At 42.0% G+C, this 18,992-nt stretch overlaps 1 protein-coding gene across 1 annotated transcript in view; it reads left to right on the top strand.

Moving 5' to 3' along the window:
• LOC134796501 (rho guanine nucleotide exchange factor 10-like protein) overlaps positions 1 to 17,979 on the top strand; it is a gene marked incomplete at its 5' end in the record, with an annotated part of 51,752 nt that extends 33,773 nt beyond the window's left edge. Inside the window, 12 exons of the mRNA XM_063768690.1 lie at positions 914 to 1,073; positions 3,462 to 3,691; positions 5,703 to 5,825; positions 6,579 to 6,728; positions 7,386 to 7,584; positions 8,781 to 8,992; positions 9,231 to 9,431; positions 9,515 to 9,641; positions 9,698 to 9,867; positions 10,299 to 10,559; positions 11,261 to 11,440; positions 15,731 to 17,979. Of these exons, the coding sequence (XP_063624760.1) occupies positions 914 to 1,073; positions 3,462 to 3,691; positions 5,703 to 5,825; positions 6,579 to 6,728; positions 7,386 to 7,584; positions 8,781 to 8,992; positions 9,231 to 9,431; positions 9,515 to 9,641; positions 9,698 to 9,867; positions 10,299 to 10,559; positions 11,261 to 11,440; positions 15,731 to 17,341 (3,624 nt within the window). The remainder of the gene's footprint in view (positions 1 to 913; positions 1,074 to 3,461; positions 3,692 to 5,702; positions 5,826 to 6,578; positions 6,729 to 7,385; positions 7,585 to 8,780; positions 8,993 to 9,230; positions 9,432 to 9,514; positions 9,642 to 9,697; positions 9,868 to 10,298; positions 10,560 to 11,260; positions 11,441 to 15,730) is intronic.
• Positions 17,980 to 18,992: the final 1,013 nt, after the last annotated feature.

Genomic DNA, 18,992 nt, shown 5'->3' with positions numbered 1-18,992 from the left:
GCCTCACTCATAATGAGGTGTATTTCGAGAAATGACGTTCTGTGATCCGAGACGTTTTTTTATGTGACAATCACGTCACGCGACAAAGTACAAGGTAACACTAACAACTTACGTTTGCATACTATCAGTCTGGTTTTATGTTGTCTTACTAGTTAGACAAGATTTACTAAGCTCTAACTCTAATGATTTTTTGCGACAGCATGACGTAAAACTTTTTAATGATCATGCAAGTCGAAGAGGTGAAAAAAGACAAACGATTATCAATGGCATATTAGGCTTAGAAGATGTTTATAAATACCGCCATTAGTTATTATACCTAACCTAGATTCCAGTGGAGCCTATACTACATATATAAATTATATGACAGGTTCCGCTGAAATCAATGGTGGATCTTACCAAACTCCCTGAATTCTGTTCAATCCACTGGTGGAGCATATTAAGAGATGCAAGTATCACAGGATCCACCGAGCCAAATGGTGGATCACAGTGAACTTCAGCGTGCTATTCAATCCACTGGTGGATCGAGATAGTGGATCCTACTGGATAGAGGGAATTATTAAGATGCTAGAACAACTAAACGAAAGAGCTGAATAAAGACTAACATCTAAACCTCGCGTGGGTTGACTGGCCTGACAAGTACATTTTAATTATACGACCTCAGCCTGACTCTTTTATTTCCGGGTTTTAAAAAATGGCTCCTGTCACTATCCTATCCATGTCCGGCTCTCAAACCATTTCCGATGATTCGCTGTTACGTAGATAAATTACAGTCGTTAAAACACTACAGCATCTGTATGAGGTACTTATATGACACGAAAATGTACACAAACAAGAAAGGCTTACAGTATTTATTTCACTCCTTTTGGAGATATTAACATGTTAATGTTATTTAGATTTCCTATTTTGTTCCCAGGATTACAAGAAGCCATTAGAAGAAAGTAGCCCAGCAATCCTAAACGCGTCGAAGATCCAGACGCTATTCCACCGACTGCCTGACATACTGCAGTGCCACCTGCACTTCCGTTCAGCACTCGCGGACTGCGCGCGGACGTGGGACCGCGATGAAAAAATAGGTATGTCTTACATACTATCTTTAGGAAAGCGTAACACCACTGACCAAAGGGTCACATGATCTGTACGTCCAAAATTTTACCAGTAAGGTACGTCGTCCTCATAGACTTAACCTCTCGTGTGCCGTGATTATTTTTTTCTAATATTTTCCTCGTACGCGGATCCGCGCTCCGGCATACAACGGCTTAAGACTCACAGTGGTTACTTACTAATCCAATATCCATATACCAAACTAAACTATTGGCACTACTACACCTGTAAATATTCTTCTCATTGCGAGAAATGTGAAAACGGTAGCTAATGTATATGCGAGAGAGAAACACTATAGTCTGTATCTTTAGGTATTTAAAAAAGAGTAAACAAAATCTACCCTCAAATGGCTTATTAAGCCAATTGAGGGTAGATGAAAACATTACATGATCAAATAAAGTAGGTTAAAGTCAGTTCAGTGACAGATCCAAGTGATTTTGTATTTAGTTGGTTAACCAATAAACGTTATAACTACCCGAAAATGTACAAATTATTTGTTTACTTTTATTTAAGTACCTAAAGATACAGATTATATGCTTAGTTGCAACCGACGTCGTATTAATAATAATACTATCGCCGCTCAAAGTGCAACTCGATTCAGCAGTAAGTGTAATACACCTTCCGGTCGGACCACCTGTAGTTTTTTTGCTGAGACGGGTTAGTTCGAAATATCTTATGTAATTTACAGTAAGCAGTTACGTTTCTTAAGCTAAAAGGACATGGTTTATTTTGGAGCCGATTACTTTTTTAGTTCGGCTGTCGTCAACGAAAACGTCGTACTTACGAAGCATTTGAATCCTAAGTATTTTATATGTACATACGTATTACTTAATACGATAGGCGTTTCGCTACTTAAGGAACTGCTTTTGCTAGTTTTTAGGGTTCCGTATCCATACCGTTTAAAGGGTAAAAACGGCACCCTATTACTAAAACTCCTCTGTCCGAAACTCTGGCTGTAACTAGAAAACCGTGATAGCTAGTTGTTCACTTGAAATTTTCACACATGATCTATTTCTGTTGCCGTTCAAAATAAAATAAATATTTAAGAGGGGCTCCCATACAACAAACATGATTTTTTTGTCGTTTTATGCGTAATGGTACGGAACGGGGTCCCTTTGTTTCCCATAAAGTTTTAGGTCATGTCATAATGTATTGTTTGTCATATTATCGTTAGTCATAATACTGAAACCGTTAACTTTTCAGGATTTTCGTAAGGTTATCCTATAGATAGGTTAGGTTAGGTTCGTTTTATAGCAATCCTGAAAAGTGACGCGTTTCTGAACCAAATAAATTATGACTAACGAAAATGCGGGCAAACATTACATGACTTAAAACTTATTGGGCAACAATAGAGACCCGTACGGAACCCTTCGTGCGCGAGTCCTACTCGCACTTGGCCGGTTTTCTTTAATATTTTGTTTACTATAAATCATTTACTTCCTTGTTAATGTTATTACTAATTTTAATTTTGTTTATATGTCCCTTAGATGATATAACACTCGTCTTTGAAAATGTCAAGTGTATTTTATCCTACCAACGAAGCTTACAAAAATAATATTTATATTTCGCTTAACACAATATTGCGAGAGTTTATGTAAAGATTAGTGGCTGATTGTACAAGGTCGAGCTCAAGACCTTGGATTACCGTCACTCGGCTCAAGTGTCAAAAACCTTGCTGACATTAAACGTAAGATTAAAACTGGTGACCACCCATTTAGCAATCAGTTTAGCACCTGTGTACCGAATAATTGCGGATTAATATCTACCGTAAGGAGCTTACTGACATGATTAAAAAATACTTAAGCCTTGTATAGACAACATACGCACCGACAATACTCGAATGGTCGGAATGATTGTTAAACTACATTATTATGCAGGTGTGGGTGCTTTGTTTATTGTCTCAATCAATAAAAGCAATAACAAAACAGGTCACGTCACTTTGTATATTTTTAGTCTCTAACAAGCTTGCCCACAATACTTAAATTTTTCGTTAAAAAAGGTGGGTCCTGAATTTTGTTGAAGCACGCAAATGAGGCGGTACATCATAAAACAAATCGAGTCGAAAAGCTAAACACAAAATGTTCCCTTATCTTAACACCTATTTGAGGATAGAAGCCGAACGGATTTGTTTCAATTAAATATTAATATAATTCTACATGGATCGGATAGGACCAAATGGCGGGAAAGAGGGGAGGCCTTTGCCCAGCAGTGGGACACTCCTATAGGCTAATAAAAAAAAATAAAAAAAAATCTACCTACTGCTAAGTTTTTCATGTAACGTGTGACGTTGTTTGAGCAATGTTAAACTGCACATGATTTTAAATTAATTAATTTAATTTTATATTAAATTATTGTTCCAGGCGAGGTCTTCCTAAACGCGTTTTCCAAGGCCGTGGTGCTGGACGTGTACTCCGACTTCATAAACAACTTCTCCGTGGCCATGGAGCTGGCCAAGATGGAGTCGAAGCGCAAGAGCGCGCTGGCGGACTTCTTCAAGGTCAAGCAGATCAGCGCGCACGACCGGCTCTCGTTCTTCGGGCTCATGGTTAAGCCGGTGCAGCGGTTCCCGCAGTTCATCATGTTCCTACAGGTAGCTACCTAGAGGCCACCCTACACTAGCGCCGGCGTCTAGTCAGCGCTATGGAAAATGGCGTCGCTGCGCAGTTGCGCCGACGTTGCGTCGAGCAGCAGCCATTGAGTTGACTAGACGCCGACGCTAGAGAGACGATGGTGTGGGGTGTCTCTTACGCGATTCCTAGGCTCATGCGGATCCGCACGTCGAGCGATTAACTACGAGTACTTAAACCTATGTCCCGCACGCACACAAGAACTGCGTGCGGATCCGTATCCAACGTGAAGACCGCCTAATCTTTAAACATTTACACCATTATTTTATAAAGCAACACAGGTCAAAAGGCTTCTCACCATTGATTAAGCGCAATCATATCGATTATCAAACGAGATCAGAGATTTTATCCAAGAGCTATATTTAAGAATTGTTTTAGCCACATTCCGCCGCTCTGTAATACCATTCCGTTCGGGCGTGCGTAATTCGCAATATCCATCCATACTCGAAGTTTTTATAAAAAAGACCGCGCTTTAACCATAAAATCCTTTCGCACTATTGAGTTTGGTCACGTCCATGCCAAGCTCGAAGATGGAACACGTTTGCCTAACGGCATAGAATAGACTCAACAATCTAAAGTTTCTAAAGTATAAAACTTTATGGCTTGTGATCAAATACAAAAGAACAAATGAGATATCCTATAGCACGTGCTATTTGTGAAGGTTTAAGTGCTTACTATTTACTATTGACACGCGCGAAAAGGTTTAGCACTCCTTTTGTCCTTTAATATTAGAAAAGATAAGCCGTAAACCATAAACCATTTGGCATTTTAGACAAGTTCGTTATGAAAAACGGAAAAAAAATTAAACAATGGGAATTTTAACTGCATTCTGTATCTCAAAAACTGTGATAGCTAGGCAGTTGAAATTTTCACACATGATGTATTTCTGTTGCCGCTATAACAACAAATACTAAAAACAGAATATAATAAATATTTAAGCGGGGCTCCCATACAACAAATCTATAAAAGTCATAATGTAATACAACACTGCTTTATTAAATTGTTATCCGTAATGGCTTGTCAGTAAAAGCACAAAAAAAGAATCTGTGTCATTCCACACCGACGGCATGAAAGGTATGCCCTATAATCACCTCTTTACATTCGTGTCTGTGCGGTAATTACAAATTAAGACGTCAACTCCTTTTAAAGCGCTGATTATTTAAGCAAATTTGCAATTGTAATCGGTTTTATTGGAAGCGATAACATTAACAACCTTGTTATTCCCCAATTAATTATTACAAATCACACTTGCAACCCACATTAAATCTGTAAAGTATTTCACTTATTTGCCAATACAGGACTTATCTGAGAAATCTGTCTGCTTTGCGCAAAGTAATCCTCTGCGGCAGGATGTATTGTATGAGTATTTGTTAATTAAATGATTTTGCAAATTGAGCAACTTATTTTTTGCAATAGTTACACAATTTACAATATGTACTTGTACGATTGGAAAATACAGCTATCGTATGACTTTATTACTTACATGCCTTTAAATACAAAAGTATAGAATATTTATTTATTTATTACTATTCGGAGATCCAACAGCTGTTAACATGTTAATAGGTTTTATAAATGTGATACAAGAAGCCAATTACAGGTTCTGTTTACAGGTTATGTTTAAGCATTGTTAAATGATATCGTATGGCAAGTACTGTTGGCCGTAACACAGTTATATAGGAAACTAGTGTTTCATTACGGAGTTTAGTTGATCAATTTCTGGTTTTCATTATCAATTAGTACCTACACTTAATTCGAGAACTAAAATTAAGTTATTACCAAAGGCTTAGTAGCTTTAACAATGAAAACTAATGTCCAAAAGAGAAAATTGTGTCTTTGAACTCTTTGAGGAGTTCCTTATTTTTCTCATCATCATCTTCCTCGCGTTATCCCGACTTTTTGCCACGGCTCATAGGAGCCTGGGATCCGCTAGGCACTAGTTTTTGGAAAGCGACTAACCTAACTATTCTATTTCAGGATTTATTAAAACACACGCCTCCAGGACACGCCGACCGCGTTGCCCTGCAGAGGGCCTTGACGAGACTAGAAGCACTAGCTGACGCTCTTAATGAAAGGAAAAGGGAAGCGGAAAGGACCCAGGTAATTTGACATAAAAAAAAATATGGTTGTCTGTAATAAAGTCGGTTTACGGACGATAATTTTGCGTGATAACGTCATAAGAAAACATTACGTAACGTTACCATGGAGATCTGTCCACAACGTTACCATGGAGATCTATCCACAACGTGACACTTTTTCGTGCATGCTATCGGTGTTCATCAATTTATAAGACGTTATCACGTAAAAAAAATTGCTGTGTTTTTAATCCGACGAAAATTTCAAATCAGAGAAAATACGATGGAAATTGTAGAGAAAAAATACTTTCTAGCGGCAAATATTTAGTATCTGGTAGAGAACCAAAATAAGGGCCAGACTACGACATACACGGTGAGCGGTGGCCAAAGGCCATAGGTGGAAGCTCTAGGACGCCGTCTCCCGCTTTTATCCTTATCTTGCTACTTGCTTGCTCGCCATGCAATGCCGCTAGCCTAATGTAGTTGGGCCAAGGTTGGCTAGGAGCGGTTTTAGAAGAAGTGCCTAGGAGCCAATGACTTGCTTTAGTGCTGAACTAGCGACCCGCCCCGGCTTCGCAGGGGTTAACCAATTATACACCAAAACTTTTCTCAAGAATCACTCTATTGATAGGTGAAAACCGCTTGAAAATCCGTTCAATCGTTTTTGAGTTTTTCGCTAATAAACATAGAAACACACAAACAGACAGCCGCGGTGGGGGACTTTATTTTATAATGTGTAGTGATATTTACATATGTGTAATGAATAAACTTTGTTCAGGCGTTCCGCGCAGCGTTACGGCGGTTAACGCGCGGCGGCGTGACGGGTGCCGGCGGGGCGGGCGGCGCGGCGCGCTTCGGAGCCGCGCGGCTGCTCGCCTCCCGCGCTGACAAGCGACATCTGCTGCGGCAGGACGATTTGACGCAGTTGGTAAGTCGTGATAATCTGAGATATATGACATATACATAAACTAAATAAAATGGACCAAGTCTTCCTGTGTCTGAGATCGTGTTCGAGCGCCATCTCTAGTTGCAGCTAACGCTGTAACCTCTTGCATGCATCTTTGAAAGACTGGGCGCTTTTGATGACACTATAAGAGCAAACAGTACGTGCTTACAACTTTTTCTCCTACTCTGGCTTGTTGCGTAAATCGTACTAAACTAATAAATTAAAGAAGTGTTTAGGCAAGATATAGAATAATATAGATAGATAATAAGGCACTGTGTTATGAATTCTGAAACTAAACCTAAACAAATTTCTATCAGTGACAACAGTAACAGTTTTGAATGATTCACGGTTAGTTTCGTAGACTTATATCGACCGGGATACGAACCGTGATTACCTTTTGTATTGTTTTCGAGCTCCCGATATTTCGACGCAGTTACATGCATCTTGTTCACAGGTAACTGATGATAGCGGGTGGGTGTCAAAGTTGTGTAGACCGCGCTCGGTCTACCCTCATTCGTGCACGTCGGCTGCGTTCGCTTTCAACGTTACCACCGGACGCGTTCACACTCGTTGGTCTGGTCGCGTTCACACTCGTATAAGTCCAGTGACAACAAGTTACATATATCATTTCTTTTACAGGAATTCAACCAATCAGGCGCCCTATCAAAATGCAAGCCGCGCCGCCTCCTCCTGCTCAACGACCTGGTCGTGTGCGTGTCCGTGTGCAACAGCGGCGACGACGCGGAGCGGCTCGGGCTCAAGTGGGCGCACCCCGTGCAGGACGTGGACGTGCTCGACACCGGCACCTCGCCCACGCTCAGCCGGGTGCTGGCTCAAGGTACCAGCTGGCTCATTGTGTACCTGGTGGTAACCTTCTATACAGAGAGTTCACCCTATATTTAAATGGCAGTGCTGCAATTTCTTTATGGAATTTAAGTTCTGTATAATAGAATATTGCTACCTATCAGATAATTATGTATAGTAGCGACCCGCCCCGGCTTCGCACGGGTTAACAAATTATACACCTAAACCTTCCTCAAGAACCACTCTATTGATAAGTGAAAACCGCATGAAAATCCGTTCAGCAGTTTTTGAGTTTATCCCGAACAAACATACAAAGACACAAACAGACGCGGCGGGGGACTTTGTTTTATAAGGTGTAGTGATGATTTAGTATAAAACTGATGCTGATGTCTTACTAGATTCAGAGAAATTGTAACCTTCAAAGCAATAGTTACATTGCCTCGACTGCTCGCAACCATTATTACTCTAACTACCTACTGTATAGAACCAGTTAGATACCAGGCGGCGTAGCACGGTCGCGTTTTTATCCCTTGTCACCATGCCTGTCACGTTCTAACAAGTATGTAAGTGCGAAAGGGACGCGCATAGTGATATTCGATAAAAATGGAACCGTGCTGAGCCCGCTGGTCATACTAGACTAGAGTCAAATTCCTTTGACTCTAGTATGACCTGGTCAGATTCCAGCCAGCCCTTTGATGTGAATCGTATCGTATATTATGGATGCGGTTGAAGCGATACAAACTAAAAGCATCCAGTTCTTCCGTTCAGGTCAGGTGTTTCAGTGACCTGTCTAATTTTACAGTTTTGCAGATAGATGACGTATTTTTTATGGTAAATTATGACTATTGTATCCTACCTTAATAAATTATGTAGATTTTAGTTTTACATATTGGTATGGGTAGTGGGTGGTGGGTAGACATGAGGGCCTGCGACGTTTCAGTAGACGACACGTCCGATCGCGCGAAGTGGAGAGAAAAGACCAGAAAAGCAGACCCCACAATCAGATGGGAATAATAATGCTGAGGAGAGAGATAGAGATATTGGTATGGGTGAAAGTATGTATATACGCGGATATAAATAAAAACGCCTGTGATCTAATCCTTAAGTATTATAGGCACGCTTAAATAACCCCGTAAAACATTGACTTTACTTTGCCTTGTAAATTGCGCTCGTACTTATATTAACCTTCTCAATTAATTTCCTACCATACTTAACCCTCTTTCATTCCAGGGATGAATCGAAGCGGCAGTCTCCGCAGTAACTCAAGCAGTACGTCGCCGGCTACGGGCGACTCTCTCTGCAACGAGATGTCGACGTTGATGCACGACTACGAGACGGTGTCGCGTATGGCCGACCTCGCTGCATTACTAAAGACGCCGTACCACGAGCTCGCGCCGGAAATGTTCAGAGCGCTGTTACAAAATATACAGCAGAGTATACAGGTGAGATTCAACATTTACAGTCAAATATACCACAACACTTGCCATAAGTGATCTTTAATCTACCGGCGACTCTGTGCAACGAGATGTCGACGTTGATGCACGACTACGAGACGGTGTCACGTATGGCCGACCTCGCTGCATCACTAAAGACGCCGTACCACGAGCTCGCGCCGGAAATGTTCAGAGCGCTGTTACAAAATATACAGCAGAGTATACAGGTGAGATTCAACATTTACAGTCAAATATACCACAACACTTGCCATACACTGATCTGCCGTCTACCGGCGACTCTCTCTGCAACGAGATGTCGACGTTGATGCACGACTACGAGACGGTGTCGCGTATGGCCGACCTCGCTGCATCACTAAAGACGCCGTACCACGAGCTCGCGCCGGAAATGTTCAGAGCGCTGTTACAAAATATACAGCAGAGTATACAGGTGAGATTCAACATTTACAGTCAAATATACCACAACACTTGCCATAAGTGATCTTTAATCTACCGGCGACTCTGTGCAACGAGATGTCGACGTTGATGCACGACTACGAGACGGTGTCACGTATGGCCGACCTCGCTGCATCACTAAAGACGCCGTACCACGAGCTCGCGCCGGAAATGTTCAGAGCGCTGTTACAAAATATACAGCAGAGTATACAGGTGAGATTCAACATTTACAGTCAAATATACCACAACACTTGCCATAAGTGATCTTTAATCTACCGGCGACTCTGTGCAACGAGATGTCGACGTTGATGGACGACTACGAGACGGTGTCGCGTATGGCCGACCTCGCCACATCACTCAAGACGCCGTACCACGAGTTCGCGCCGGAAATGTTCAGAGCGTTGCTACAAAACATACAGCAGAGTATACAGGTGAGATTCAACATACACACTCAAATATTCCAAGATTGGCATTCCAACGCAAGATTATGCTTGCTGGTAGCACTCCTCAAAACAGTACTGTCGTCTATGACTTCGGTAGCCCTGAGCCTTGATGCATGTGTTGAAATTGTCAGTTAGATGTAATAAGATAACCCTATATATTTTACTTTGACGGGTCTGAAAGGCATAGGGGTATATTTTGGCAAAAATTTAAAAATAGTGCCTACACTTCGTGGCATTAGCGGCATAAGATAAAAACTGGCACGGAATTTTGCCGTAGAAAAATAAACAAGCGGTTTTTCTATTTATAGATATTATGTATAAGTAAAGGCTTGTACTTAAATAAATAAGGTATCGAAAGTTTATCCTATGGCCTGACGACTAGGGTACAATATCTATCAATCTTGAATCGTTTCTTCCAGAAAAAAGACGACGAAATGGCGTGGGTGGACTCATGCTGCTTACAACTGACGATCCGGGGCCGCGAGGAGCCGGTCACGTTCCGCGCGCAGGAGCCGGGCGCGCGCCTCGCCTGGGCCACGGAGCTGCGCCTCGCACAACTCGCGCAAGCTTCCGCGAACTCTCCCGCGTGGAGGTTACCTGCGCCGCAGCACCCACCTGCTCACAAGATGCCGCTTTTCGTGGCCGCCACACCGGTGCACTCTTCCAAGTATCTCACAGAGGTGAGTGCATCGTTTAATTTAACGACTTGGAAAGCACGCGTGGCGTTCGGTTGTGGAATGACATCCTACACAACCACCGGACAAGCCACACGGGTGCAAGTAATTGATCCCGAATTAAAATACGGTAAAATATACGTGTAGTATTCCTGTACAGTCAGCGGCAGAAGTTGCTAAGCGGGCCAAGTGTTCAAAATGATCTTGACGCGACTTTATTGTAAGAGCCAAAGAGAATTAAATCACTACGTGTAAGAGCATAAGAGCGAGTCAAGGTAATTTTGAACACCTCGCCCGCTTAGCAACTTCTGCTGCTGGCTGTATATCTCTCGAAATCCAAGTGCAATTCATTTACTTAAGTACTCTAGTATAAATACCCCTTCTATCCTCCACCTATTACTATTAATTGCTTCGAATTAAATGGGTTATTTATGCTCTTGTTCTACAATCTACTAATCATCATCATTATCTCAGCCATAAGACGTCCACTGCTGAACATAGGCCTCCCCCTTGGACCTCCATACGTGCCGGAAGGAAGCGACCCGCATCCAGCGTCTTCCGGCAACCTTAACAAGGTCGTCTGTCCATCTTGTGCGTGGACGTCCTACGCTGCGCTTGCTAGTCCGTGGTCTCCACTCGAGCACTTTTCGACCCTCTTACAGTCTACTATTTCAATGCTAATGTGTGATCGTCGTTTGTTTGGTCAGGTCCGCTGTGGCTGCTTCTACACGTCGTCGTCGTCCACCCGCGGCGCATCCATGCGGCGGGCTCGCTCGCTGCTGTGGGTCTGCGCGGCCGGCTCCGCGCCCGACAGCCACGTGGCCGTGCTCACGCACCGCGCCGCCAAGCTCAAGACGCTCGTCACGCTCCAGCTGCTCGACACCAAGGTACCTACGCCATTCTGTACAATCGCCTGCGCTCGCGATGTTCCACCCTTAGGGCGATACTCGTTTGAACGGGTAAGTAATATAAGACATAAGAACTTATACTATAATATTCATATTATATACGCTCATATTGTATAAGTTTGTTTTGTATACCGTTCAAGGTGTATAACGAACGTTATATATAACATCAAAATATCTATTTTTGTTAAGTATAACGTTATTTAAGTATAATATCATTGTATCTAACGATCATTATGTATAACGTTCATAATATCTCTGATTTATAATGTATATTACTCAATACATCTAACACCAAAATGCATAATGCTCGTATTGTATAACCTAACCTACTTTTCTGGCAGCAGTTTGTTTTTTGTAGGGGTCGCAGTTCTAACCTAACCTAACCTACTTTTCTGGCAGCAGTTTGTTTTCTGTAGGGGTCGCAGTTCTAACCTAACCTAACCTACTTTTCTGGCAGCAGTTTATTTTCTGTGGGTGCGTCCCACGAGATATAACTACATAATATATAATTTCATATTAATAACATTCACAAGATATAGTGAACGTTTGCTATAACATCAAAAACAATATTTTTATTAGGAATAACGGTCAATTAACATAATATTCATTTTGTATAATGATTTTTTATATAACACTCAAATACTCTAAATTCTGTTTATATAACATACATAACGTATATCGATCATAGTATATACTATCTTTTAGTATAATGATTATAAAATATAATAGCGTATGATATACTGAATAGGTTATAACTCCTACCCTATACAAAACAAGCTGTTGCCAGAAAAGTAGGTTAGGTTAGGTTAGAACTGCGACCCCTACAGAAAACAAACTGCTGCCAGAAAAGTAGGTTAGGTTAGGTTAGAACTGCGACCCCTACAGAAAACAAACTGCTGCCAGAAAAGTAGGTTAGGTTAGGTTAGAACTGCGACCTCTACAGAAAACAAACTGCTGCCAGAAAAGTAGGTTAGGTTAGGTTAGAACTGCAACCTGTACAGAAAACAAACTGCTGCCAGAAAAGTAGGTTAGGTTAGGTTAGAATTGCGACCCCTACAGAAAACAAACTGCTGCCAGAAAAATAGGTTAGGTTAGGTTAGAACTGCGACCCCCACAGAAAACAAACTGCTGCCAGAAAAGTAGGTTAGGTTAGGTTAGAACTGCGACCCCTACAGAAAATAAACTGCTGCCAGAAAAGTAGGTTAGGTTAGGTTAGAACTGCGACCCCTACAGAAAACAAACTGCTGCCAGAAAAGTAGGTTAGGTTAGGTTAGAACTGCGACCCCTACAAAAAACAAACTGCTGCCAGAAAAGTAGGTTAGGTTATACAATACGAGCATTATGCATTTTGGTGTTAGATGTATTGAGTAATATACATTATAAATCAGAGATATTATGAACGTTATACATAATGATCGTTAGATACAATGATATTATACTTAAATAACGTTATACTTAACAAAAATAGATATTTTGATGTTATATACAGGGTGGAAAGGCACGACGATCCTTTCCGGAAATGGGAGATAGTTTAGCCTAAGCTCTATATTTTCTCCATAGAAACTATGTTAATATGGGCAACCGTTTCTAAATTATGACCTTTTAAACATCCACGCAAAAAACTACTTTGTTCTAACCCTAACAGGTGACAGGGTCAATGAACTTACTTGTAAACAATCAGTATTCGACAGGAAATTATGCTAATTTGTTGCCATCTAACCATTTTTAGGTCTGCTTACAGCACGGTAAGAATCATTGCAGGATTTTCGCTTTCTTAGTGGTTCCACTTGTTCAATACTTGAATGAAATAGTTATGTTATTCCTTAATATTAATAATACTAACCACAACATTGTTTACAACGACAGTTCAAATGGTGACATTGACAACCACTCAAAAGTACGCAATCGTCTTATAAATATCTCTGGTTTCCTTGACTGATAAAAAGGTTTTAGTTTCTTAACACGTTTCACAAAATTATTTTCGAATAATTGGAAACTATTTAAAATAATAAAAAATTACATGTAGGTTGTGTTAGTTGCACCAAATGAACTTGCAAAAATGAAATACTAAGAATAAATCAAGAATAAATACTTCTTCAATACCAAACTAACAAACCTTCTTGCGTGGTAGGAAATAGACAAGACGTCTGATGTTTGAAATTAAATTTTCATTGAACTATACTTATTGAATGTCATATTCTTCAAATAAAAATGTTAGATGCTCGTGGCTATTTAAATTTGTGGGGCTGTGTAAAAGATATGGTGTACCAAACCAAACGGAATGTGAAACTGCGGACGAAATGAGACAAAGGCTAATTGGTGCTTTCTGCGGAGGATAAATGACGAAGAGCATACACTATATCGCATGTGCATCGACATACTCGGGTACGGGCTGCGGCGGCGTTGTAATACACGGAGGTACATTTGAACACCGTATGTGAAAAGAAGATAGTATTAAATATTGGAAAAAAGTAATTATCTAAGAAAGTAATAAAATTGTTTGTAATATTTTTGCATGCATTTGATTTAAGTATTTGACATTTATGCGTCATTCATACATCATTGCGATACTGTCAACGATCGGAAAAAAGTGTAAAGTCCCGAGCTTTCCCGACGGAGATCCTTAATCTAGACGTCATGTGCACATGCTATAGGGTTATCACCACAGTTAAAAAGTAGTATTTTTGCAATTTTTATTTTTTACTCAATTAACGATTCTTACCATTACCAATAGTCTCTGTATCACTTAAACGACCTAATACTTCCGGGAAGGATCGTCGTGCCTTTCCACCCTGTATAACGTTCGTTATACACCTTGAACGGTATACAAAACAAACTTATACAATATGAGCGTATATAATATGAATATTATAGTATAAGTTCTTATGTCTTATATTACTTACCCATTTTCTGTAGGGGTCGCAGTTCTAACCTAACCTAACCTACTTTTCTGGCAGCAGTTTGTTTTCTGTGGGGGTCGCAGTTCTAACCTAACCTAACCTATTTTTCTGGCAGCAGTTTGTTTTCTGTAGGGGTCGCAATTCTAACCTAACCTAACCTACTTTTCTGGCAGCAGTTTGTTTTCTGTACAGGTTGCAGTTCTAACCTAACCTAACCTACTTTTCTGGCAGCAGTTTGTTTTCTGTAGAGGTCGCAGTTCTAACCTAAGGGGTCGCAGTTCTAACCTAACCTAACCTACTTTTCTGGCAGCAGTTTGTTTTCTGTACAGGTTGCAGTTCTAACCTAACCTAACCTACTTTTCTGGCAGCAGTTTGTTTTCTGTAGAGGTCGCAGTTCTAACCTAAGGGGTCGCAGTTCTAACCTAACCTAACCTACTTTTCTGGCAGTAGTTTGTTTTCTGTGGGGGTCGCAGTTCTAACCTAACCTAACCTATTTTTCTGGCAGCAGTTTGTTTTCTGTAGGGGTCGCAATTCTAACCTAACCTAACCTACTTTTCTGGCAGCAGTTTGTTTTCTGTACAGGTTGCAGTTCTAACCTAACCTAACCTACTTTTCTGGCAGCAGTTTGTTTTCTGTAGAGGTCGCAGTTCTAACCTAACCTAACCTACTTTTCTGGCAGCAGTTTGTTTTCTGTAGGGGTCGCAGTTCTAACCTAACCTAACCTACTTTTCGGGCAGCAGTTTGTTTTCTGTAGGGGTCGCAGTTCTAACCTAACCTAACCTACTTTTCTGGCAACAGCTTGTTTTGTATAGGGTAGGAGTTATAACCTATTCAGTATATCATACGCTATTATATTTTATAATCATTATACTAAAAGATAGTATATACTATGATCGATATACGTTATGTATGTTATATAAACTGAATTTAGAGTATTTGAGTGTTATATAAAAAATCATTATACTAAATGAATATTATGTTAATTGACCGTTATTCCTAATAAAAATATTGTTTTTGATGTTATAGCAAACGTTCACTATATCTTGTGAATGTTATTAATATGAAATTATATATTATGTAGTTATATCTCGTGGGACGCACCCCGTTTGAACGCCTTACAGGTAGCCAGGTAGCCGCTCGGTTGCAAGGATTAAGGCATTTTTTTCTTAACTGGAACACCGCGAGCGCATGCGATTGTACGTTACATGTTAAAACAACAAAGTGTCCCATTTTATCGCTGCTTCGCTAGTAATGTACAGTGGAGCTGCGAAATTGCATGAAGAAATTATGTTATCAATGAATTCATTGATAAAGTCGACATGCACTTTTACGGCTGATGGTACCTAACCGATTATTTTCTCTTGTTCAGGTGACCTCAATGGAATATGCCAAAGGGATCCGTCAAGTGACCACGCTGTGCGGCGACACAGTGTGGCTCGGCACTGACGACAAGAAAATCATCGTCTTCTCCGGAGTCGAGCCCGAGAAACAGGAGAAGCTGGCCGAAGTCAACACCATCGCGCCGGTCACGCAGATCAAGTACCACTGCGACGCGATGTTCGTGGGACTCGCGAACGGGCGAGTGTCAGTCTACCGAAGGAACCATGACGACTCGTGGGCCCTTCAGGAACCGCTAGCTATAGAGCTAGGCGACCAGCCTGTGCACTGCGTACTGCCGGTAGATGGAATAATTTACGCTTCTTGTGGAAGAAGAGTCTTCGCTATAAACGCGCTGACAGCTGAAATATTACGCATATTAGAACTTAAAGGTGACAGCGACCGATCTGTAAGGTACTTAGCGCATTCTGGCGTCGGACTTTGGGCCGCATGCACGGATTCCACGTACGTGAGTCTTTACCACGCTGAAACGTTCGAGCATCTGCAGAATATTGATATTGCTGCTGATGTGGCGAAGACGATCGGAGCCAGGGAGGGAAGCAAACCCGCCTACGTCTCCGCTTTGCTCGCAGTGCAAGGGCTTCTTTGGGTCGGTACGACCGCCGGCGTTAGCGTCACTGTGCCCCTGCCCAAGCTCGAAGGGTTGCCACTTATCGGCGGACACATCGGGGTCTCATACCACGCACACGCCGGTCCCGTCAGTTTCCTGCTTCCGTTGCTACCGGAGACGAAGGAAGTCGACGTCAACGTCGTCCGACGGAATCTATCCAACGCCCGCGCCTACCAAGCCACCCTTTCAGAAAACAGCGTCCTTCACGAATACAAAGAGGAGATGTCTAAAGAGGACGGCGAAAAACCCAAGCTGGAGAGGCGGATATCGGAGGAGCTGAGTCCGTACCGCCCTCAACGCGTGCAATCGGCCGTCGTGCGCCGCAAGAAGCCCGGGGACGTCCGCCTCAGCAAAACTCTTCCCAAATGTGCCAACCTGAACGCCTGCGACGTGTACGGGCTGTACGGTGATCTCATGTTCGTGAAAGACTGCGCCGGGGAGAGCGACGTCAGCGGGTCCGGGGGCGAGGCGCTCCGGCGGAGCGACCCCGAGCTGGCGGCCATCCCGTTCCGCGTCAGCACCCTCGACCGGCGGCTCCGCATGCGAGCCGGCCGGCCGAGGAGCCTCGACCTGTCGAGCTGGTCGGTCGACTCCCGGGCGTCCAGCCTCTGCACCTCGTCGGGCAGCGAGGAGTCCATGGCGCTGCGCGGCGTGTCGCGGACGAGCTCGGGCGCGTCGGGGGCGGCCGGGCTGGCGCCCGTGGCGGTGTCCACGCCCGACTCGAGCGCCTCCTCGGGGTCCCCGGGCCCGGCGCTGCCCTCGTGCGCCGCCAGCAAGCCGGCGGCGCGCAGCCTGCGCGGCGCCGACTACGTGGTGGGCGAGGGCGCGGCGCGGCGCTCGGTGGTGACGGTGGTGGGCGGGCGCGGCTACGTGGACTGGCGGCAGACGGCCGACGCCGCCGAGCGCCCCTCGCCCGCCGCCGAACCCAACCCCAAAGACGCCCACCTCATCCTGTGGGAGATGCGCTTGTGACGAGACCGCCCGTCCGTCCGTCTCGTTCTATTGACCCGCGTCGATTTCGAACCGATATGCCCGCACCGAATAAAAATTAGAGTAGCGGTCGCTGGATGACGCTTCTCTGGACGAGTTCGCATCTCGGTTTGACATCGCGTATCAAATATTTTGTGTCATATTTGAGATAATCGTGCTATTGTAAATACGTGAATGCTTATAGATTTACGGCTACTCCTGTAGCGTATACGATAAAATAAATTTTAATGACTTTGTATACAAATACAAAACCTATGTAAAGTTCGATCCCGCTAAGTATGCAAGAATACGTTCGAATCTACGTTTAGCTCGACCGAGAAGCTGTACTTCATATGATAGTTATATTAGTTAATGTTTGACTGCATGCTTTGAGTGTTATTAGCGCTAAACTAAGATTTAACGTAAAGTAGAATATAGTAAAGGGGAGGGATACGATATACTGAGTGAATGATTGTGATAAGCTTTAAATTATTTTTCTATACTCGGACAGCTAGAAGCCGGTTGGCCCGAAGTTTACATTGGTTTATCGTATCATATTTATGCGCTGGTGCATTATTTTTGTGATGTTTTATATTCAAATGTTATATGAAATTGTGGATGATAATATATTGAAGTAATGCGTTACACAGAGAATAATACGCACACGAGAACATTTAAAATCCTCTAACAACCCATTGAATACTTGTAATTTACACAAATATGTATTCTCATTTAACTTACTAAAACTGATTTTTAATTTTTCAAATTGATACAATTACTGGTATACAAATCTATGGAATGTCCACATTTATTGATTTTGAAAAATCTATTCAGCCATTTTAATGAAACTAACCTCGAATCCGAATCGATTATATACTGGATAAAACGACATTGTGATTTAATTTCACGTAATTATAACGATCCGCCATATTAACATAGGTTACATTTCGTTGTAAAATTGTAATTATAATTTCCGGGTTACGAATATGTAAGTTAAAAAAAATCTGATGAATTGTTTGTAATTGTAAACTATTGAACCTAGTGGCCTTATGAATTTCCAGTGTGGTGATTGTAGCATTCGTTCTAACTTTATTGTTGGACATATGTTTAATGTCGCTTTAAGAATTAGACTGATTTAGCTTAAGCGTTAAAGTATACTTTAGTTAAATTTTAGTGATTAAGGCGAATGTACGACAATCGAACGAATCTTTCACTGTTATGTGACCATTTTAGTGCCGTTATATTGTTTATTTCACGTCCTCTCAAAATTTGTTTGTTACAAATCTAAAAGTTAGCAAAATGTTACAAATCTGGAAACAATAAAGTTACACCTTTATTTGTTAAACATAATGTTTGGAGCAAATTCCGAGCCAGTACATTTTACTAGGTCACTTCTCTTAAATGTGCCTGACTTTAGTAATAACTTTTGACCCGTTTTGGGCTTGTCCAATTAAGCTTAAAGCGGAGCTTAATAACGTTTTGTACGTAAGTTGATTTAACATGTTGGTTATTGTTAGTCGCTAGGTAGTTGTTAGCGGTCAGTACCTACACCTAACCTGAGCTCTGCTGTTACTCCCTGCTACTGTGAGTACCTCAAGCAAACCAGTACTAGTTCGATTTCCGTATCGTGATCTGTTATATTGGTTCGTTTTGA

This window comes from Cydia splendana, chromosome 13 (genome assembly GCF_910591565.1).
Source record: "Cydia splendana chromosome 13, ilCydSple1.2, whole genome shotgun sequence".
NCBI classification, from domain to species: Eukaryota; Metazoa; Arthropoda; class Insecta; order Lepidoptera; family Tortricidae; genus Cydia; species Cydia splendana.
Note: the sequence above shows the minus strand (reverse complement) of the source record. Positions and strands in the feature narration are given on the sequence as shown.